At 37.0% G+C, this 25367-nt stretch overlaps 1 protein-coding gene across 1 annotated transcript in view; it reads right to left on the minus strand.

The window, feature by feature from the left end:
* The window catches only part of LOC107665530 (rap guanine nucleotide exchange factor 2-like), a 143308-nt gene that overhangs the window by 53348 nt on the left and 64593 nt on the right, over positions 1–25367 (minus strand). The window contains exons 4-7 of the mRNA XM_016456444.1: positions 18878–18961; positions 12946–13021; positions 12811–12845; positions 5600–5672 (exon numbers count right to left, since the gene is read on the minus strand). Coding sequence (XP_016311930.1) covers positions 5600–5672; positions 12811–12845; positions 12946–13021; positions 18878–18961 — 268 coding nt within the window. The remainder of the gene's footprint in view (positions 1–5599; positions 5673–12810; positions 12846–12945; positions 13022–18877; positions 18962–25367) is intronic.

The raw sequence follows: 25367 nt of genomic DNA on the forward strand, positions 1-25367 counted from the left end.
AGTATGTGGAAAATAATGTGTTTTTTGAACCTTAAACCACATAAACACATTTCATTACACCAAATACACAAAATAATGTTATTTTTAGCAACATCATATGACCCCTTTAATAAAAATGAAAATAAATAACACTAAAATACTACAATAATTACAGTAATATCTCAATGATACTATGATGTATGTTTTTTGAGAAATAAGAAAAAAAACTATAAAAATTTGTTTCAAAATATAATATAATCATAATAATAAAAACAATAGAAAACAAAAAACATATTGAAACAGTGTATGGTGTATTAACTTTATTAATCAAAGTTTTGATCAATGAATCAATCCATAAAAAATAAATAAAAAAAAGGAAAACCCAGCGGGTTTTGAGAACTGATAATGTAGGCAAAATATGCTAAGCTTCCTACAAGGGCTCTGAGAGGCTTTTCAGAATACAAATTGAGATATTAGTTCCTTTTGAAAAGCTATCCCTCTACTGCTGAAAACAGCACAACTGTCAAAGATCCCTCTCCAACCTATACACAAGGGACTCGGGATGCAGAGGAAATGAGAGGAAGTGGGAGCGAGCGAAGGAGAACGAAAGACAGAAGGGGGGGGGGGGCTTGGCAGACAGATAGGATTAACATTGACTGAAGCTCTTCCGGATCATTCTTTTCATGCCAAACCTTTTCAAAATTTGAGTACAGTAGGGCTATTCTGCACTCATTCTTCAGAAAGATAGACTACAGCTACAGTCTGACAATGAAGAAAGCTCCTCGCAACTCTGACAAGCAATTACAAACACTCATTTTTGTTGAGACCACTAATATATAGTATAGAAGTATAATATATGCTAATGAATAAGGCTGGGTGGTCTACACCAGGTAAAAAGCATTGTTCATAATGTGCTATATACAGTATATTTATTTAGCTAAAGTGGACAGGACTTCTTTACATTATTTTGTATTATATATAGGACTTTACAAGTCCTAAACAATTCAAGACAAGAACTTGTAAGTCTTTTGATTGAAGCTGAATCTGTTTTTGATCTGTGTCCATTAAACTGCCACAAAAAAAATCTAATTTGTAAATTATTTCAATTTACACTATTATCCAATATAAATCACAAAAATATAAACCATTACATAAACAAAATAATTATATTCATCTATCCATTTATTCTCCAAATCGCTTATCTTCTGTAGGGTCACTGGCAAATAATTACATTGATATAAATATTATTTTCATGATATATAATTATTTATACTGTGATAGAAGGCCCAGTCCAACTAACAACTCAATTAACCTGTTTCATTACATTAAAATGTCTATAGTGATGCTTAGTTCATTGAGTAATCTTCTAAATGACTTGCACAGTAATTAACATGCAGTGTTAGGGCTGGTTAAGATCGTAGACAGAGAACACCACATGCATAACAATAAGGACCACTGCCTTTACACTACAAGAAGGAGAGCAACTTCAAATGACCTGTATATGTTATTAAAAAAATAAACCAAGACAAGCCATGCATTAACAATGGGTTAAAGGGTGACACTGGGCAGGACAAAGTAGTTCCAAACAGCAATATGACAAAAGACACAAATGATCAATACTAATTTGATTAATTAATGTTCATTTTCACAATAAACAACTTCTCAATTTGGTAATACGATCCATTAGCCTGCTAGTTAACCGCATGCCGTTTACAGTTGTTGTTTTGCTAAACAACATGATGCATTTAAATTATGATGTACATCAGCTGTTAAAAAGATTTATATTATAATTATAATTTATATTGTGAATAGATGAGCAGTGTTTTAAGCTGTCGTAAAATGCAGATAGTTGCTAGACTATTGTTAGGCAAACATAAACAGCTAACGGTTAGTCAAATTAACTATTATTTGGCAGAATAATTTGTTTCCAGCAGTTGCCATGTTTTGAACTTGTAAAAGTATAAAGGACATTAAAACTTTTTTAGAAGTCATTGCATCCCAATTATAGTTGTGTAGCTTATTGACAAACGGCAAAAGTGTGTTTTCTCTCTTAGCATGTGGCTAAGCAGAGCTGATATGTCTTGGAGGGATATGTTTAGCATGGGACTAATTAAAGATCAATACTATAGACAGCATAGGTGTTCAATCCTGTGGAGGAAAAAGAAAGTGTCTTGGCTTGCTCATAAGTGTTGTTTGATTCTCATACCGCCTATCAGGGTTCAAAGGGTCCATGTTTCACCAGTGCACTTCCAATCCTGCATGCTTCCTGTCAAAACACAGATGCAGGAAAGGGATTTCCTACTAGAACAAGAGAGCTGAAGTGACTTTCTTGAGGAAATAAAGGCAGGAGGAAGAGTTGCTGGTCTAAAAACAATGGTGAAGTGAGATGTGGCATTCTGGTAATTGCGGAGGGTGCGGAGGGTCAACGTAACAGTACCCGAAGGAAGTGTGTTTTTCCCCTCTTCCAGAAGTAGAACAGCTGCATTCTGTAATATGTGGTAACTACAGCATGCACAAATCAAAACTATGGCTCAGATATGAATTATTCATATTTTCTGCATATGTAATGGTTTTAAATATAACACTGAGTGGGAGAATCTCATCTAAATAATTAGTTACTTTCTGTAAGCATGCGTCAACATTAAAAGAATATGCGACTCTATAGAAACTGTCAATAAGGTATGGGAATCAATAATAATGAACGATTATGGTTCAGATTCGATTCCATGAATGATTATTTTAGTCAGGTAGAGAAAGTACTCTACATGTAAGTAAGAAAAAAAAAAGATTAAAGTCATGATGTGCAGCTCAGTTATTAGGTGAATAAGCACTTCAACTGATTCAGTGAGTCTGGTTTGAACCAGTGAGGACTGGTTCAAAATGATAACTCATGAGTTTGAGACTGATTAATGAGGAAGCAATTCATGTGTTGACAAATCAGTGCTTACTGGTTGTGTTGCATGTTTGTTGTTGTTGCATGCAGCAAGCGAGGATAATGCCATTTTAAAGCAGGAAAAAGATTTAAGACCCACTTACAGAACCGAACATCACAAATATCATTTGTTTGACCCAATCTGAATATGAATCAGTTCTTGAGTTCCAGGTGTAAAAGTTAAAGCATAAACCTAAAAGGTCACTGGATGGGACTTTACAGCACACTGGTTTAACTGTCAACCTCTATTGCCATGTATGCATGGTAATCTACAAAAAAACTGCTGAAAACTGAATATGAGTGCGAGAGAGGAAAGAGGGATGAAAAGACAGTAAGATCAAAGGACGAGGGCTGCAAGGTTTCGGCAAGGTACACTGCTCCTGGCTGATAGCCGTCCATCTGGACCCGATGCCCCACTGTTATCATTTGAAACGTCCGTGTGGCTTAAACCATCAGCTCTATCATAACTGTCATAACAGCTATGACGGAGTGGGTGTCATAACTGTCAACTGTCATTTATGCTAATGGACAGTTTAGCAGGACAGAAATACATCTAAGAAGAAATCATTTTCATTCTACAGTGCTATGTGCATATGTAAATATGAAGAAGACAGCGAATGTCTAGTGAAATTTCTTCACCACGATACATTTGTGACAGTATAAAACCCTAAAGGTCCTACAAGCCAGCACACTATATTCCAAGTCTTCTGAAGCCATACGATAGCTTGCATGTTTGTGTGTGTTTATAGTAGTATAAATCTTTTTAAGTGCCGGCCTTTTGTGTCTCAGTGCTGCCGTATACTGCAGAAGCAGCCATCACTGAGGACAGCTCTAAAAATAGAGACGACTCTTCACAAGAACACCTGACAAGACTCCCTCTCTCACTCTTTTCCACTCTCTAACACACACGATCACACTTTCCGTCTCTCAATCGCTTTGCTTCACTCCTCACTGAATCTAATTACGGCAGAACAAGTATCAGCTCAGCGGCAGTAAGGTCTACCCATCAGCAGTCCCCATCAGGCCTAGGGCGTCAAATAACACGCTAAACAGACGCATATAAACACATTAGCACACAAATATCTTACATGCACCCTTGTTTGTGTGAAAAGGGCTGAGCCTTTGTAGTGCAGCACAATTAAGCCTAGCTACGAAATCATAAATTGTTATTGTTGTTCTCAGCTAGTGCAACTCGGTTCTGACAGGGTCAGAGGGAAAACAAATGGGACAAACAAGGCAAACAACAAAATACGACTGAACAATTTAATTGTGCATAGCAAAGTAAATAGGAGAAAATGCTTTGAATCAAATGATTCAAACAAATCTTTGGTTACTGATGTCATTAAATGCTTTTGAATTAACTTTTTGGTATTTCTGTGAAAATACGACTGTCATATGGCTAATTAAGTAAAATGGTAAAATAGAAATACTGCTAAAATTAATACATTATTTGGCAGAATGTTTGTTTGAACAGTTTGGATGGTACATCACACTTCTGTTGTTGTTTATGCTTTTACAAAACAGTTTTAACAAATATATTTATATACATTTTTTTATATTTTATTTTATTTATTATATTTTATATTTACATTGAAAATAATTACAATGTTTAATTTGAAGGATTTTCCCCCATAAATATCAAATTGATGCCGCTTGATGTTGCCGCTTAATGTACATAATGTACATTCTGGGTTCTGAAGCAAAACTAGTTGAGAACCACAAGATATAACCAGTTGGTTGAAGAACAGTTACCCTTAACCAGTACATAACTCACCCTGCACCAATTGTGCTACATGAAATGACACTCAAATTGTGCAGCTTGTTGGGGAACGGCATGGTATTACATGCTTAAATTATCAAAATTATGATTTTATTTACTAGTCAGGCAAACAAAACAAAACAAAATGTAATTCTTATTTATTTTACTTTTATATTTATATTATAAAGAATTTTACAATAACTACAATGTTTGATTTTAAGATTTTTTTTTTTTTAACAAAAATCTAATTTAGTTACTGTTCAGGGTCGCCACTTGATGTCCAATGTATAATTTGGGTTCTGAAGCAAAACTAAGTGAGAACCATGGACATAAGCAGTTGGTTGTGGAACAATTACCCTTAACCAGTTCATAATTCATCCTGCACCAAAAAAAAAAATCCAAATATATTTCCACAAAACCAAACCTTGAATTTGAGGGAGGGACCCAAGCCACATCTAGAGACTAGGGCATCATAGAGACTCATTTGACATGGTCCAGTTAGCAACCACCTAGCAGCAACCCTGAACACCCTAGCAAATGCATAGCAACACACTAAAACCCATTAATAGCATAGCATAGCAACACCTCAGTAACCCTATCAGCAAATTCTCCACCAACAAGAGCCACGCACACATTCTTTCAAAAAAATATAAAATCTAGTTTGTCTGACTAGTTATGAGGCAAGAATCTCAGTGTGTAACCTGAAGGCTTGCAGTATAGCATCAACCACTTTAAAGCGCTGTTGGACCAAACATTCATTTGGCAATATAAATACACACATCCACACAAATAAGCCATATTACTACTGTCACAGGGTCATAAACTCTTATCGCACACACATATATAACCTACACACATACAGTATATAATCACAGCTGAGCAGGAAATGGCACACACAAAGGAACAGAAACAGTGAATAAGTACGATACCTGAGCCTTAACGCATTCCTGTGGAGGAGCCAGAATGAGGAGAGAAGCAGAGAAGAGGGGAGTTATTATCAGCCTGGGTTACTGAAGAGCAGAGCAGGCTCAGAGAAACCCTGTTAAGCACTTTGCAAGTCATACTACGGGAAGAAGAGAGGGACACATCCTTTATAAAAGCTCAGATGCTATCAAAAAACAACAGAGGGTAGTGCACACACACACACACATACAGTACACACACAGCTGAGAAACATGAGGCGGATGCTGAAATAAAAAGCCACAAAGCTAACATATAAGGGAACTTGGACACTTCAGATGAATGGAAAAGTGGCTAATTATGCAACCAAAGGGAGGTCATTTAGTTATTGAAATGAAACGCAATGATCAGCAAACTAAGAGATGCAAAAGAAGGAAAAGGCTGGCATTCGTCATTGACTTGACGAGGTCTCATGATAATTAAAGACCAGCTGCTCCACAGTACCGGAGAGGAAGGGAAAAAGACAGATTTATGGAGACAAAATGGTACCCAGTGTAACCCAACAAGAAGGCAGTCACTGTTCGCTGGTCTTAAAGTCACTATTGACAAAAAAAATAAAAATAAATAATAATTTAAAGATTCCATGAAATGACTTGACAAGAGCAGTTTTCTTTCCTATTGAAAGAGGAAATTTGGGCAGGACATACTGAAAGGCTTTAAAAATAAATAAATAAATAAATGAAAATAATCTTTAGTTTACATCATAGTCTTGAACCAACTTTTAGTACTTGCTACACTAGATGAAAACAGAAAAAGACTATAAATTCTAAACAATTAATATACATATGATCTCAAAGCTATGAACTAAAACTGCAATTTTAACTAAATGGGGTGTTTACAGCACAATTGTAAGTGTGATATGAGTGTAAATTCAACAAATCCCCTCAGTGTTTTTGATAACTTGTGATTTTCAGCCAAAAATGTACATAATGGCTTAATTACTGATGGGTTTTCACTGCAAAACACAGCAAAATATGCCACAAATAGTACTAAAAACTGAGCAAAAATGTATGAAATAAAATAAAATTAACCAACCCCATTGCCTCTTTTTCATGCAATCATTCTCTATCATCAAATTATGAAAATGTTAAGTTAAAAAATAAAATAAAATAAAATAAAATAATTAAGTAATTTCATGCAGCAATAATTAGAAAAAAAAAAAAAGAAAATCCATGTTAGAACTGTATAACAGTGAAAAACATCCGAACATTCTGACATTCTGTTTTGATGTGGGATGGACTGTGTAATATCCAAAAATGTTGTTTAAGGGTGCTTTTACACTTGGTTCGATTGCCTGGTCCGAACCAGAGTTTGATTGCTCCCCCTCCCCCTGCTGGACTGCGTTCGTATTATTTTATTTGGGTCCGAACCGCGGTTCGTTTGCGTCATCAAGCCAGCAGCTGTTTACCCCATTGCTTAGTAACGACGGCGCAGGAGAAGACCGCAAAATGCGTAACATTGCTCTCTTCACTTTTAGATTTATGCTTTTCAACTGTTGGTTTTGTTTACAAAGCTTCGGTACATAACGACACTTAGGTCTGTCATACGAATGTACTGCAAATGCTCTAAAGCAGTGTTTCCCAACCGGGGTGCCGCGGCACCCTGGGGTGCCGTCTGTCGAGAGCAGGGGTGCCGTGTAAATTTGGGTACGACTGCTTTCGCATCAGAAGTGAACCTTACTGGAGTTCACTTGAGCCGTACCCCAGACCACCCTTTTCAAGCGGACTCGGGTATGGTTCACGGGTGCACACCCGAGTTCGGAAGACAGCGTTCACATCATCCAAACGTACAGAACTCTGACGTCAGTCGAACACGACAAACCGTGCCGAGCCGAACCGTGCCGTGCCATACTGAGCCGTACCGAGCCGAGTCGTACCACGCAGTGGAAAAGTGCCATAAATGAGTGCAGAAGGAGTGTTGCGTGTCCACTAACATCACTTGAGATGAATGAACTGTACCTCATTATTTGTCTCCAATCTGTTTTCAATCATCGTGCATCTACAAGATGCCTCCAAATACAGTATGACAAATCTGAATCACATCTAGGGCAGAGATGCTTACAGACTCAGTCGAGTTCAGCTGTGTGAGGCAGGCAGCGCAGAGTACAATTAGTTCACTCTTGTGCCAGAAATTGAATCAAATTAATGCCAGTCAGCAAGTCTCTATAAGGTTATGTGAGATACTCAAGGCTGATCCATGATGTAATGTTTGTGAAGTGAATTTTCACCTTCGGCTATGTCTGAGTATGGAAATCCCACTGTGGAAGCACTCTCAAAAACTCACGGATTAGCTGGAATACCCGTCAGCTTAACATCCAATGCACTGCGGTCCCTCTTGAAGACGCTACTGTGAACTTTCTTAGCCAGCTACCACTGATCTGAGAACAAAAATATGGTCCAAATCGCTTCCCACAGACCATAACAACAAAAAGGGAGCGGTTTGGGAAAACTGTGCCGCTGAGAAGATACAATGGTGGGAATCATTTTGATGTCTCGTTCTAATGTATCTCGAGGGAAAAACTATTTAGCTCAATGATGCTTGACGTATGTCGTTGGACTAAACAAAACAATAATTTCCAAACAAGCTGAGGGAACACTGGCTTCTCTCCCGGGGGAATGGGAGGAATGCTGGGAATGAACTGCAGTAGATTTGGGGGAGAAAAATCAGGAATGTGTCTACGTGAGGGTCCAGCTTTGAACTTCCATGAAACATCTGTGTCAAAAATTCACAAGATTAACACCCAAGATATTATGAAAGCAGAGTTTCGCTGTCAAATCTGCTGGAGATTTAGTGGGATAAAATACAACCCTGTTTTTCGTTCTCTCAAGGTGCAAAAAGAAAGGCATATGAAAAAAGGCCTTACAACCTGCTTTCACCATCATTCATCAAAATAAAATAAAATAATAAAATGACAAAATAAATAAAAATGGCAATACTTCTTTAAATGTGGGTTAATGTAATAACATAACACCAATTAATGACAGATTTGAAAAATGTGTTAGCACTGGGATATATTAAGAGGGTAAATTTGACCTACAACTTTTGACCTACAGCCAAGGATGTAACCACATATCCAAGATTATGGGGAACAAATTTAATCATTTTAAGAATTATCGAATGAAAAAATAATTATGGTTGATAACTAATGTAAATATTAGATATCTGAATCTTTTATCTAATCTGAACAAATGTAAATATACAAATACATAAATGTATTCTTTCTTTACTCAGCTGGGGCTCAGTGATGCTGTATATCACACATACAGATGGTAGCAGTGCTGTGGATTCTCACTTCAACCTGGCCAGAGCACAGTGGGGAATGAGTGCATAAAACACCAGCACATCTTAAGCCAACACGACATACTGACGAGCAAACACATAGGCAGAACACCAGCTAACACCTTTTTTTGCTACAATAATTTATTCTAACCTGCCTAATATACAGAGAAAAATGTAAGTAAAGCAAGAGTCTGATAACTGAAACAGCCACTGGCTGCATCTGATATGCATGCTTCCCTACCATGTAGTAAACGAAAAACAGTATGTGAAATAATTTAAAAAATGGCTGCAGTGCTGCACACTTGCTAGCTTCCTTTGTAAAAACTGTATATACTTTTTCTGTTCCTTTTTGACAAATTCAGAGAGTCATAATTGTCACAGATGCTGTCGATAGAGCTTAAGTTGTTTTTAACCCAGAATATTCCTTTAAGGCAGAAGATAAAAACAAATAATTGAACACACAAATTGAGGATGGGGCTGCAGTAGCTGCACTAAATGAATAGATTCTTACAGTAACCGTGGAACAAATGCAAATATAGTAGCAGAACAAAGTTCACAGGAAGGATAGGAAGGATACTGAAATCTTGTTCCTTCCACATTGGTAATACGAGGAAAGAGAAGTGGTTAATGTTACCAAATGACAGCATATACCACGCAATGTTAGAAATGCATCAAGTGGTACAGATTTTCATCATCATTATTCGCATTACTTACACATGAAAGTGACAAAAAAGAGATGAACTTGCACATATTGGCTATTTTACAGCTTTAAATGTGACTCATTCAGTCAGAATTAAGACTGACTAGTATGTTGTTTAACAATATTAGTTTTGAGTTATGTGTTAAATAATGTTAAGCTGTTTGTGCACAGAAATCATTTGTTTAAAAATTATTTTAACTGGTAATAATTGGTTTGCATACAAACAATAACATTTTTATCCCAATAAAGCTTTAATAAATGCAATTCATTGGATTATCCAAAAAAAAAAAAAGCAGAACTGCATGATTATTATTACAAATATCTATTGCAGAGCTGAATATAGTCATATGATCCTTTAGAAATTATTCTAATATGCTGATTTGGTGCTTAAGAGACATTTCTTATTATCAATGTTGAAAACAGTTGTACTGTATAGGATTTTTTGTGGAAAAATATAGGGATTTTTTTTTTTTTTTTTTAGGGTTCTTTGATAAATTAAAGGGGTCATAGGATGCTACATGCACTTTTACAAGTTGTTTGAACTGAAATGTGTGTTGGCAGTGTGTGTACACAATCACCCTATAATGATAAAAATCCACCCGGTGTTTTTTTTTTAATCTCGTTAAATGTTTTCCCCTTTCTCAAATCGAGCCGATCTCAGATGCCTGTCTGTGTGACGTCACACTGACAGGCCCCTCCCACGATAGCTTGATTGACAGTAGCGTTTCAGCACAGACTGGACTGGTGTCTTACCTCAGACCTGCCCTGAGTGAGCTGTCATCAGTCCGCCATTGTTTCACCGCCGGAGAACAAGACATTCTTGTAGACAAGAATGACTCCTAACAAACGATTGAGGTGTTCTGTTGTTGGATGTAATAATGAACATAGCAGTCGTCATTTACTCCCGACATCTGAGCCGCTGAACTCACAGTGGATTACATTGTTTCTGAAGGAAATGCGCCCCCGATCTACATAAATGTGTCTATGTTCGCGCAAATCATTCGTTCCCTCTCTCTCTCTCCTCACCCCCCACCCCCTCCCACCCCTCTTACTGGCGCTGTGTAAAAATAGAAGTGGGTGTGTGAGCCTGCCTGTGTGTGTGTGAGTGTGTGTGTGTGTGTGTGTGGGCTGAGCCTCAAACGCCTACGTCAAAGAGAGGCGCACAGCAGACAGAAAGGAAAGGTAGAAAAGGGGAGATGTAGTTTCAGAGGAGCAGCTTGCAAGGGTCTTTCGGTGCTCAATTTTGCACGTTATGTGGATTCTACCTTAAAATTAAAAGTTCAAATGGCAGACAAGTGCAAAAACAAAACCATCCGTATTCCGGATCAATGTTTATTCTCCATATTTGCTGGGTATTCTGTCAGTGTGGCACAAGAAAATGTCATTAAAGCGGTGTAACCGGTCCATGGCAGGTCTTTGAATGACATAAAGGAGGGTGGCATCATCATACACAAGACGTGTATAAGTTGCATATAAAAAGGGCCGGCCACTGTGACATTACGCCATAAAAAGTGACATGATTATCCCTCTGCCTTATTTTTGCTGCAGCCTCACATTTCACACCCACTCTGCCTTTGGGATTACACATCAAATCTCTCGCTACCGTACCAACCGCTGCTATGGCAACTGCCGGCGAGCGCAAAGCAGTGGGAATATATTGGGCGGTGTGAGCGAGTGAGAGTGCAGTATCTATAGCCTGCCTCAGCCTGTAATTACAGGGCAGCATTGGCCAGTAATAACAGATGAGTTACCCAACAAGGGCACGATCACCATGATCTTGGTGTTGCTGGCATCATGCTCTATGCATTGAGCTACATTTATACTGTCCATACAACCATTCTAAACTTTGGAGTTGGAAATATTTTGTTTAAATGTTTTTGAAAGATTCTGATTTGGCACTCAAGAAACATTTATCATTATTATTTTTGTGGAAACAAACAATGATACTTTTTTCCCCCGGATTCTTTGATTAACGCAAAGTTTAAAAGAACAGCATTTATTTGAAACAGAAATATTTTGTAACATTAAAAATTAATGCATCCTTGCTGAATAAAAGTATTAATTTCTTTTCTTTTTTTTTTATTACCTTACTGACCACTAATGTTTGAACAGTAGTGCATTCAACATGCATAAATGTATATAGGAGCCCACTGAGTCACATGTAGGCACATTTCCATGCCACCCCAAGAGCTTAGCCAAATCCGAGGCTGCAAATGTAGATAGGGAGGGTCTTTCTGTACTTGTGAACATACATCATGAACTGAATATGGAATATATTAGGATGCACGGAGGTGCTTGGGTTCCTAAATATAATAATTTTAGGTTTTTTTGGCAAGGCGAGAGCATTGAATTTAGGCCATGTTGAACATTAACTGCAGTGGGCTGAGATATTTAAGAGGAACAAATCCACAATGAAATTTGCTTGTGGTAAAATGTAAACAAGTTGCCAAATTCAAACTGAGAAAGAGACAGATGTGGAGGAGTACAGAAACATTTATATGACATTTATCATTAGAGCAGTGGTTCCCAAATGTAACTTTAGTCTGGCTCACCTGATGCTAAACAAACCTAGACAACACACACAACTAAATTGCTCTCCTTATATAAATATAAACTTCTACATAAACAAATATAATATAGCTGTTACTAAAAAGTCTACTCTAAAAGTTGTAGCTTGTGTTCAGACTGTCACTTCATTTTCCCATTAGTCACAAAAAAATTATATAAATATTGATTGCTATAATCATTAAATATTTAAATAATATTTATAGTTCATGATGTCAAAAATATATTGAATTTAAGTACTTAGTATGTTAAAATATTCACAAAGCCCATAGTCAGGCTGATTTCAGGTGCACCTATTCCATGGCTTTCTAAGGGGGCATTTACAATATACAAGACATGTCTTTGCAGTCAAATGCACAACTTTTTAGTGTTTTGGTCTCAAAGATATAGCAACATGCTAATTAAGCTACAAAATGCTAAAACATCAAACTTAAATAAGACTATCTAGATAAACTAGTCAAATGATGTGCAAAGTAACAGTCAGTTGTTGGACAACCAGCTGACCATCATTCCTATCAAACCATCACATTTTCTTTGGAAAAGGGTTTTTAGTCAGTGCATTCAGTTTCGGTAAGAGCTGAAATTGTTATCTGCCCATGTAATGTAATGCCTATGTAAATCTGACCTGGTATGTACCCCTGGGAGTAAAGCGTAGCAAACTGTGGGAACCACTGGGGAAGAGGAATGAAACTACAGCACAAAACAGCAATTATATAGTGTGATTAGTAAGAGTATGAAGTTAAGATGATTATCTGGTCCATGATTACTCACCACAATCATCTCGGATGGCTCCAGAACGATGCACTCGCATCCACGACGTAAACTCCCAGCAGACCTCTTCCCAAAACTAGAGGAGAAGAACAGGAGAGAGAGAAAGGTTACAAACCACTCAACCAATTATGGAATCCTTAGATTCTGTGGGAATGAATGCATGCTCAGAATCCAAGCCGGATGAGCACATTTCCAAACACTCGTGGCAGTGTTCCTGGCCTAGGTATTAAGGCTCCGCTGGGAAAGAAACTACGACCAGACTGGAAAAGTCCAACGGATGACATCACGGCCTAATGAAAGAAGTACAGTGCAAAGTGATGGAATGTGTGAGTAGCAACACAAAAAAACTATTGAAAATGGAAATGTGAGGTGGAGTTCCACGCAAGATGAAGGTAAATAATTACTTTAAGGTGGACATGGCTTAAACATTTTTAAATAGATACACATACTTGCGCTTCACTAAATCACTTGCACTGTTGGGGTAAAATGCAAAATCAGAGAATAGCATTTCATAAACCCATTGCCTCTTCTTCACACAATAATTTCCTGTATTTACTACACTAAAAGCAAAAAGGCAAAAATAAAATAAATCGGAAAAAGGCAAAACTAAATTAAAATAAATAGGAAAACTAAACTAAACTAAACAAATTCTGTTTGGTGCTGTTTGCACACTTCACTTTTCATCTGGTCTGTTGAGTCACCATTAATGCTGCTTGTAAGACACTTTTTGCAGCTGAATGAGCTTTGGTCCAAAGTTGACACACACACACACACACACACACACTTACAGTGGTTTAGCTGGGTGAGAGGTGAGAAAAACTGTTATACAGACTTCAGAAAACTGTGACTGACAAAGCAAGGTTGATTTTACTATGGAAATACTCTACTATATAAAATATTATACCTTACAATGACAGTTTGCATGCTTCTTTAAATGTTTACATTGGTAAAACTACACTTACTGTTGTATAGCTATTTGTACACGGGTTACTGTAAAAGCGCAGCTGGCAGATATAGTAACTAGCTAATATAGTTGGACTAACAGGTGCGATTCCCTCTACATACATTGTTCCTCATTCTAAGACCACACACAATGAGCCCTCTGTGTTGTAATGCTCTTAAAACTTCCCTTACAGGCTTCTATCCATATACTAAACCTCAAGACTTAGTGTTTTCATTCATCGTTCATGATATAGTTGATGATACGGTGGGTATAGTCTGAAACCACACTGAAAATCAGTGATTACAAGTCTAATTTAAACCGCAAAATACAGAAAAATGGAATACATTTTCACCACACTTATAGATTATAGTCTTTTAGATGTGCTTAGAAAAAAAAATAGCCACCTTAAGCACAACCAAATGAAAAGAGAAGGGGGAAAACCTCTCTAGGTTATTAAATCCCAGAGTTTAAACAGAAATCATTATTCTCTGTAGAAGCCAGAAAAAAGTAAAACAAACTGTAAAAATTATATTAACACCAGACAATCATATATTAACATCAGCCACCGCGCCGCATTCCTTGGGAATTGAACTCCCGGTGAGACGTGATTCCCACCCAGTCGGCCCCTACATTCCATATTACACAACATTCCGGGTGTCTGGAATGTGATTCTGTGACGAACATGGCAGGCACTCACACACAGCAAAGAACATGGGGTCTCCAAAGTAAATAAGCTCCTTTTTCATCTCTCCATATTAAGCCGAGCAAAGATTAAAAGAGCTGTTATGCAAGTTCTGTCGGTGGGAAGGTCTGAGGGGAGAAGGGGATACATTGGAAGGCTTAGGGACATGCTGAAATACAGTACAATAGATAATGCAATAACAGTATTCTACTGTAGTGCTTCAGTGAGTGCTAAACAGCCACATGGCAAAATAAAGCAGAGAAAACAACATTTCAGGAGCACCAAACAACCCTTAACTGTGTCTGGATACAATGCAGGGATTGGGGTGCTTGAGGCATGTTTAGCAAAGCTTGACACTTCAGGTATGATTCCTTTAGCCAGTATTTTAGCATTAGTAAAAACAAAATGAATTTGAAAAAATACAATAACATAATATAAAATAAAATATAAATATATATTTAGTTATTTGTTGGAAAGTGTGTTTATAGAAAATATTTAGTCATTTCTTAAAGTGATCTAATCATGACTTAATGTACAAAATAATACATAATATGATAAAAATAATAATAATACTGTACCTGAAGATGAGAGAGTTGTTACGGAATATGTCCAATGAAATCCAGACAGAGACAGATACTTGAAAGTCATGCATTCAGTTCCATACTTCTACTCCAAATGTGTTTTAATGTCCTTTCTTAATATTCATACACATACTCTTCTACCACACTATACACAAACATGATTTCGGGAACACCACATGATAATCCAACTTCACGTACGCTGCACTGCGAGCCCTCTGTTCTGACAGCTCCGTCTACCGCCTTCATCTTACGAGAGTATGCGTTGGGGAATGTGCGTTCTTGAGAGTTAGTGGTGATCGACTGAAGCCTGCCTGCCTGCCTCTTACTTCCTGTGGAGCCAAGAGGGAGGGGTTGACCTCTACCCACAAACAACATGACCTCCCAAACTAAACTCAAGACCTGTAGCCATCAGAGGGAGAAGCACCCAGAAAAACTATAAAGGGCAACTTGGGAAATAGGAAAGGAAAGGATACTTTGATTCATACTCATATTCTTACAGTTAGTCAAACAAAAAAAGAACTATTCATAATGCAAAAAGTTCAAAACAATCATAATTAATAATAACTATAATTAATAAAAAAATCATATTAAGTTAAAATTCACAAATAAGCCACTAACTTCAAACCAAACATGGTTTGCAGTTAGCTGGGGACTGACATGCAAAGTTGAGATATTGTGGCTAAACAACAAATGAGGCATGTTGATACATGCAGGGAGTGACATGCATAGTCTGAGACTGATCAGATGTTACAGATTATATTCTCATGAAATAAATGCATATAACTTCAGGGAGGAACAGTAAGGCTTTCAAAGCACTTCCAAGGGAAAACCACCCAAGAGTTTGTTTGCATGTGGTTAAGAGGAAAAAGATTATAAAAAAAAAATATATATATATATATATAAAAATAAATAAATAAATAAAAAAACCTTACTGAAACTGAAAGATTTTAAAAGCTTGCATTTTAGTCAAACTTTATTTTTTGCAGATGAATAAAAATAAAAAGAACTATGGAAAAGCTGAGCATGCTTCTAAATTCAATTTAAAGTATCCTCACATTTGGTTTGTTTTTAGACAGTGAAAAAAAAAACTATTTGAAGTACCTTGCACCTTGAAGCAATGTAGTGTAAACACCTTGATACATGAGTTTGGTAACAATTTAGTACCATGGAACATATCAAAGTATCATCTCAGTTATCGGAAATATGTTCTAAGAACATTTAAAATGTTTTAAAAACATTTTTGGAACATTAATGGAACAGTTCATTTGCAAACATCATGGGACTATTACTTTTATATGTCCTCACAACATTCTGAAACATTTAACATTAAAAAAAAAAACGTTAGACAAATGGCCAACTAAAACATTTCAGGAAAAACAACTTCCATGAACAATTTATAAATAATGTTTTTGTACTAATGTTTTGAGAACATTAAAGACCAGATAACTTGAAACAAATGTTCCTATAATGTTATTGGAAGAATGTTTGTTCATAACTTTGAGAGAATCTTGCCAGAATGTTAGCCAAGCACACATAGTATTCCTAATGCCATATTTGTATATTTGTACCATGGTAAAGCCACAGTACTTTTTTTTTTTGGGGGGGTAAAATCATGTCTCTAGGAACTGATTTACAATGTTTTCCCAAGTCTTGCGTTTAGGAATAATTAAGAAAACAACAGACTTTCTGAGTTTGTAACAATAGAAACTACTGTTGGTAGTTAAGCCTGCAAAACCATAAGTACTGGTGTGAGTACCAGGTGGTACCGGTGCTGGCATTTTCAAATGCCACCTCAAACTCAATTCTGACTTCTGCCAGCACTTTGCACACCATTATGCTTTTAATGATGGTAATCGCTGTGCAATTAAACACTTGCATGCTGCATTTGCAGTGAGTGAGAATTTCAGGTGCAATTAAACACAAGCATTACAGAAATCTGCATTAAAACAAGTGTGTTTTTGTTTGGAAAGAAACTGGAAGAAAATAACACACGTCATGTGGTAAAGGAAGCCGATAAGATGTTACTGCAGATCTGGTCTGTCTCAGACAAGAATCAGTACACAGGGTAGCTGTGATGCCTCTTGGGGGGAAAAATGGCCATTTGTGAGCACTATCAAGACATTATTTATGAAGTGCTCCGCTGTCCTGTTGGTTTTCGTTCACTAGACCCCTGGAGCAATTACAGGAGCAACACATCACAGCTCTCTCCATGAAGCCAAATGAGAAAGCGAGGGAGGGAGAGACCTGCTTCTTTCATTGCCATGGTGATAAAATGACATATTCCCACAGCAAGCCAATTCTAGTGCATCTCTGTCAAGTGTTTTTGTACGGCTTGCTATGCTTTTAAATTCAGCCCAGTCGAAATGCTTGTTTCTGTATGTCATGCTAAAGTTTGCTGCTTCCTTTCTGACATACCAGGTTCTATGCTACAGCTAGATTGTAGTGTGCCAAGCAAAATATTGATCCTTGATAATGACAGTCTTTATTTGCATATGTGGCCTTGCTAAAGTAGTCAAATTATGATACTTTCAAGTTATGATGTTTGCATTAGGTAACTGATTACATGCCAGGATCAGAAATTAAAGGGATAGTTCACCCAAAAATTGAAACTTCTGTCATCATTTACTCACTCTTATTTTTGTTCTAAACGTGCATGAGTTACCATAAGCTGAATTGTTTCATAATTTATGAATTTTTCAACATTGACACTGTTATTGAGCTGAACTGAATTAACATTCAATTGTTTCGAGTTGAATAACACAACTGTCTTTTTAGAGCTGCTTCATATCAGAATTCGGATTTGTTTCATTTTGGATGAAGTTTGCCTCATTGATTCTGTTATTTTCCAGTTCATTACTGTAAATCTGTAATGTATTGTACGACATAAATGAAGGTGACTTGACTTTCCTTACTATAACACTAAAAGGAGACGTTTTGACTCAAATGCACCATAAACATATCATAAAAGTACTCCATGTAGTTTGTGTCATATATTCAGATCTTCTGAAGCAGGACAAAAATATTTTCATGATATGCTTATGGTGCTTTTTGAAACTTGAATACGATACCTGTCTAGGGGAAAATGTTCCCTTTTCTATTCCACAGAAGAAACAAAATCATACATTTCTGGAACGACATGTGGGTGAAAAACTATGCCATACTTAATTTTTGGCTGAACTAAAGGCTGACTAGACAAATTAATTTTCTTATTCATTTTTAATTTTAACTCTCATTAATGTAACTATTCAGATCATTTATTTTAATGAATTGATCATATTTAAAGTGTTTGAGAAATTATAACAGCATTTCTGTATAATAAAAAATATGGCACTCATAAATGTTATCGAAAAGTCGAAAGTCCGAAAAAAAAGCGATAAAGTGGCTCTTCATTTTCACTAAATGCAAATTTAACTTACTAAATTGGTCCCAGTCACATTTTTGATGTGCATATCTACACATGAGCCATTTAAGTGGCAAACTAGGATGAAGAACCTGTAGGAAGCTGGCAATTAACGCACTGAGACGGGCATTTTTTCTTCTCAAGGTTCAACGTTACATATTTTGTCACATATTCAGAGATGTGATATTTAGTTGTGAGAACTTTTAGAGGAAGAAGAAAGGTACAAGCTTAATATACATGGCAGGTTAAAGAAAGGGTATTTTGCGTGTGTTTTCTAATGAAGCGTCAATGTTTGATATAAGACGGCATTCAGGTAAGGGACATACCTGGAGCGTGGCAGGAACATGGACTCTTTGATGAAGACCGATCCAGAAAGCAGAATGTACCAACAAGTGCCAATGTCATCCGGACTGTGTGAGACAGAAAGAGAGAGGAAGATGAAGAACAATGTGACTCAGATTCCAACAGGAAGCAAAACATGCTTATTTCTAACATGTGGTCTGGTTTCCTGTATGGTTAAAGTAAAAGTAGCTGACACAGACACACATAACATCAATGCCTAATGTAAACACTCATAATTTTTGTTCTGTGATACACTTCTTTGCACAAACAAAAAGCGACATAAGGAGATTCCCAGAGGAAAACAGTGGACAGAGTGATCAAACGGCCAAGCGCGAAACACACACCATCTCTCTTCCTCTTGTAAGTGATGCCAGTTGAAATGTGACTGCTTGATTTATGTGTGTGTGTAGGAAATAACACACTGACACACAATCCCCCTTGACACTCCTTTTTTCAGGTCACAGAGCAGTCAGGAACGTTAGACATCTTCTGAGGCACGCTGGGCCGATGCCAGAGACGTCCTTCCAGCTCCCGGCGAGCCCCGCTCCACGTCTGCCTCTCCAGTAAGTGTTAAAAGTGGAAATGTATATTTGTATATATATATTTCTTACAAAAACGCATCTATTCGCTACAGGAGGCCTTTGTTCACCTCCCGGAGCCGTGTGAGACACTTTTTTTATGGATGGGTGCTTTTTATTTCACTTCTTTTGGACTGAAGCACTGAAATACCCGCTGACTGCAATGATAGAATAGCTAGGACAATTTTTTATATAACTCCGACTGGATTCGTCTGAAAGAAGAAAGTCATATACACCTAGGATGCCTCGGGGTGAGTAAAACACAGCCCAATTTTCAGTTTTGAGTGAACTAACCCTTTAAAGCTACAAAAGTTATTGATTTCCTCTTTTTTTCTTTGATGAACAGACATCACAGCAAGCTGGGTTATTAGGTTATTTTGGATGCTTTAAGAGCTGCCGCTGCTAAACATGACGTGGATCTGACACGCTTCATATTTTCTCACAACTCTTTACCTTTTCTGACCCACTTCAGGTCTCAAAGTCTCTGCTAATGAGCTGTCGAGTTGAATCGGGTGTGTCAGATGAGGGAGACAGTGCTGGGCTGCTCCAGGACAGTTTGGAAAACCACTGCATTTCAGAGACATGTTCTTAAATGTGACTCATATATAACAAATACATGCACGGTTTTAAGGCAGCTTTAATCGCCTTATTGGTAACTACATTACTAAACTGACAATATAATTACAACATTACATGCTCGTAGTTTCATTTGCTCTTTAATATGAAATTATATACAGTGAGCGCCACTGCATTTGTGCATCCAATTGAAGAGCACGTGCTACAAGCACAGTATAACGGCTGACAGGACAGGAAAATTCATTTTTAGACAAAGTTGGAGTGCGCGTCTGAAAAGTCTCCCGTTTGATGTGGTCGTAAAGACATTCTGTGTCTAAATAAACACAATTCTTGTCACGAAAAAAGAGACAGAAGCAGACACTCCTTTTTTCAGGTCACAGAGCAGTCAGGAACGTTAGACATCTTCTGAGGCACGCTGGGCCGATGCCAGAGACGTCCTTCCAGCTCCCGGCGAGCCCCGCTCCACGTCTGCCTCTCCAGTAAGTGTTAAAAGTGGAAATGTATATTTGTATATATATAAAAGCTACAAAAGTTATTGATTTCCTCTTTTTTTCTTTGATGAACAGACATCACAGCAAGCTGGGTTATTAGGTTATTTTGGATGCTTTAAGAGCTGCCGCTGCTAAACATGACGTGGATCTGACACGCTTCATATTTTCTCACAACTCTTTACCTTTTCTGACCCACTTCAGGTCTCAAAGTCTCTGCTAATGAGCTGTCGAGTTGAATCGGGTGTGTCAGATGAGGGAGACAGTGCTGGGCTGCTCCAGGACAGTTTGGAAAACCACTGCATTTCAGAGACATGTTCTTAAATGTGACTCATATATAACAAATACATGCACGGTTTTAAGGCAGCTTTAATCGCCTTATTGGTAACTACATTACTAAACTGACAATATAATTACAACATTACATGCTCGTAGTTTCATTTGCTCTTTAATATGAAATTATATACAGTGAGCGCCACTGCATTTGTGCATCCAATTGAAGAGCACGTGCTACAAGCACAGTATAACGGCTGACAGGACAGGAAAATTCATTTTTAGACAAAGTTGGAGTGCGCGTCTGAAAAGTCTCCCGTTTGATGTGGTCGTAAAGACATTCTGTGTCTAAATAAACACAATTCTTGTCACGAAAAAAGAGACAGAAGCAGCAGCTGTGAGTGGGGTGATGAATCCTAGCTCCGGCCCTGTGTCAATTGCGTTAAATATTTTTAACACGTTAAACTGAAAAAATTAATCGCATGCATTAACGCGCTAATTTTGACAGCACTACAATAAACATAAAATGTTGTTTTGATACTCACCATCTTTGAATAAATAGATTTATTCGTAATGCTTTATAAGATTCTAGTTCTTTTCCACATTAAAATCGTTAAGCACAATCTGATTGTCAACATGTTCAAATTTTCTCATTTCTGATTTTCAAATTCTTTTTTCTTCAAATCAAAGTTTGTATCGTCATGAATCACCTCATAGCTGGATGGTTTGGTTCATGGCTTACAATTCTTTAATAAAGAATTTTTGAAAATCCCTATAGGAAAAATACTTCCGGAACCAAGGCCACTGTTCCTAATCTTCTCCGTCATCCATGCAACTCTGTATATTGGAATGCTCATCCAGTAACTGAAACCGGCATCTCTCATATCACATTGCAGAGTTGCGCTTAACGCAACTACTGGCATCTTGCGTGTCTGTTATCGATTGCAGTAAAAATAACATCCAAGAACTTCAGCGTTAATATTTCTGTAGTACCGTTTCAGTATTCGTCTTGCTGCTCCGACGTTCGTTTTGTACATTGTAATGGGTAATTTATTTTCTTTGCAAAAAATGTACATTAATATTACAGATACACCCATTTTGAAATCAAATCAAGATTTCACATTCACATTTATTTGTTGAGTAGCCACATACATTATACCTTATTTAATCAATTAACATTATTTCAGCCATTTAAAAGTCCATGTTTGTTGACTGATTGATTTCTTTATTATTAAGTACACAAACACTTCTCCAAACTTCTGGATGTTTGCCCTTAAATGAAAATCGCGCACACACACAAACAAATACTTGCTACATCGTCTCTATAGGACTAATGAGGCAGCTCCTGACAGCTCTCAAACGCAGCACGAGTGCTGCTTGCTTTTTTCGTTCTCTTTCTGCATTGCTCCCTTCATCATTGCTGCTTCTGCTCCCTCTTTTAATCGTTTTTCCAGAGCGTGCGCAGACAAAAACGAAACACTCAATTATTAATCAGCAGAATGCAGAGAGAGAAGGAGAGAGCGGGAATGATGGAGGGTGAGAGACGGAGAGCATGAGGATGTTCTGCACCATCAACAGAGCAGTGCTGACTGAACTGGGTCACTCAAACACTTTTAAAACGCTCATCAAATGCTCATCAACCACACAGCAACAGCCTCCAGCCCCTCAGGAATGGCTAGGGAGCAGAAACGAGAGCAGGAAGTCAGGCAAGGTTTGGAGGAATATGGACATCATGCATTCATTCCTGGGGGTTATTTATCTGCTAATTTTCATTCAACCTAAAAAGGTTCTTAGTTAAAAGTTTAAAATCCATAGACAAATATTAGGAAATATTATGATATTAATATTTGTCATAAAAAGTGCATGCCTTGTATTAAAGTTTTCATCCATGTACAAACGCACACCATTGGTAAACACTAGAGATGCACCGATACGACTTTTTCCAAAGTGAGCCAGGTAACAATCATTTTATATGGTGCAGAATGAGAGACGCCTGTAGCCTAGTGCATTTCATACAGGCTGCTAGTTTCACTTTCGCTTAAAATCAAGTTTGACGTTTAAAATAAATTGTTGTTTATAGTGAATGCCCCAATAATTTTTGTTATTGTTGCAATAGTAAAACTAGCAACTTGGAAAGATTCTGCTAACATTATACAGTATTTTATTAACTGTAGCAACAATTACTGCTATTTTAAAGGCATTTTGCCTGAAACCATGGTAATTGTAAACATTTACAACCAACTACATTAAATATAAAGAAAAGTAAACCGCCTTAAATGTTTAAATTATATCTGTTAACGTTGAAAGCCATAAAATATTAAATGCTAAAACTAAAATAATATAGAAAAATTAAGTGAGCTAATGTATTTGCAAAGTTACTTATATCGTTATAGTAATTCCAGTAATATTTAAGTGACATTAAGGAAGTTTTATCATTGTAAAAAATTACCAAAATTAAAAATAATCTTAAATGCACATTTAAATCAAGCAAAGACACAACTGTGGTTCTATCCGTGTTGATGTGCCTGCATTTCTGGTCTGAGGTGTGTGTTTGTGCCCAGAAGCATCTTGAGGCATCTCTAATGGGAGTCCCAGCAGGAATACAGAGAGAGTGATGGGGAGAAGGAAACCTTCTCTATACCAGCTGGTGACCATGACTGTAGGAGAGAACCCTTCTGCTGAGCTGTTTCTGTCTGTGTGTGTGTGTGTGTGTGTGTGTGTGTGTATGCATGCATCAGACCAGGGTACAGAATGATGGATCACCCATGCCACTACCGAGCAGCACTCCTGCATGCACATACTCACATACAGACACACACATTTTTATGTGAATGTTGCCTGAGTACTCAGTCAGCAGCTATTCTTACACTCATAAAAGGATTTTATAGGACTTTACTTCTGTTGAGGCTGATCAGATGCAGAGATGGTGGGATGACAGCAGCCTTACTAGAGTGTGAGAACACAGATGGACTCAAAGTAATCTATAAACAAAGTCTATACTATACATCTCAGAGACTGTGCAGTTCTACAATAATAAATATTAGTTAAATGGCATTTATTATTATTATTATTATTATTATTATTAAATCAACTAATAATGCTCGTCGAGAGCATTCTGACGAGCTGCATCACTGTGTGGTATGGTGCGTGTATGTGCTGTACATGTGGAAGAATTGACAATAAAGCAGACTTGACTTGACTAATAATGTTCAATAGATAATGCATGTTTTCTGTTATTACAATTTTTCTTTTTCTTTTATTTTTATTTGTTATTTATTCATTTTTTTCATTTTGAATTTCATGTTTATATATACACACTACCGGTCAAAAGTATTTTATGCTCACCAAGGCTGCATTTACTTGATAAATACAGTAATACCACATAACCATTACGATTTAATGTAACTTTTCTATTTGAATATATTTTAAAATATAATATGCTGATTTGCTACTGAAGAAACATTTCTTATTATTGTGAAATGAACACTTTTATTTAGCAAAGTCCCTCTAAATTTGTATAACAACATGTACTGTGAAGTATTGTATTGTGAGATCCCTGGTGAGAACCCTAATGCTGACATTAACTCAAAAGACAGGAAATGCAAAAACTATGTAGTTCTGAAGTTTCTGGAGTTTTACACATCTGATAAGTAATGAAAAAGATAATTTTATTTTATTTTTTTAAAACTACTATATTGACCACTGTGATATGAATCACAGAAAAATCTATATCAATCATCCACTAAAATAGAACAATTTTGTCTTCATTTATGATGTGGAAGTCTAATTCTTGTTTAAGAGAATAATTAGCACGATCATGCGCAAAGTCCCTGAGGTTTTCAACTTAACAAAATTAAACACTGCTTAAACATTATTTACAGAAAGCAGAAATCAATGTGCCTCAGTAACAACATTAAAACCTTTATCACTAATATTTTTAGAAACCCCAGTGTGATGATATTGTCCTTCCAACCTGCTCAAAAATAAAGTACATAAAGCGTGTTGTTATAGCATCTCGGAAAGCGTCATGTTCAGAGGCGGTTGCTGTGGGAGTGGTTTGTTCCTGAGGGAAATCAGCAGCAGCACACACAAGTCTAAAGATTATTATTAGTGCCAAGCTTTAAAGCAGTGAGCTGTCTAATAAAAAAACAGTGGAGTGAGTCGCTGAGGAACGGCGTCAAGGCTGGTGTAGCAGACTCAATGGATTGTTAGTACTTAAATAGTCTGCCACTGGGAGTTTTGAGTAGGGTTGTGTAATGTTTGTTTTTTTATGATACCGGTGCCTTTACCAATACTTAAAAAAAAAAAAAGAAAAGACGGTGGATGACATTAAATAATGATATTTATGTCAAAAAAAATTTAAATTGAACAATACAATAAAAGTTTAAAGTATATGTAAATATAAAATCTAAGTAAATACAAAACACAACAAATTTACATTCAAAATTCACAATAAAACCAAAGCCACCTAACCCAACTACACAGGGCCGGCACTACCTATAGGCAGAGCAGGCAATTGCCTAGAGCCTCAGGCTTTGAGGCGGGGCCCTCCATAACCA

Source organism: Sinocyclocheilus anshuiensis, unplaced genomic scaffold (assembly GCF_001515605.1).
Source record: "Sinocyclocheilus anshuiensis isolate Anshui unplaced genomic scaffold, SAMN03320099.WGS_v1.1 scaffold607, whole genome shotgun sequence".
In the NCBI taxonomy this organism is placed as follows: Eukaryota; Metazoa; Chordata; class Actinopteri; order Cypriniformes; family Cyprinidae; genus Sinocyclocheilus; species Sinocyclocheilus anshuiensis.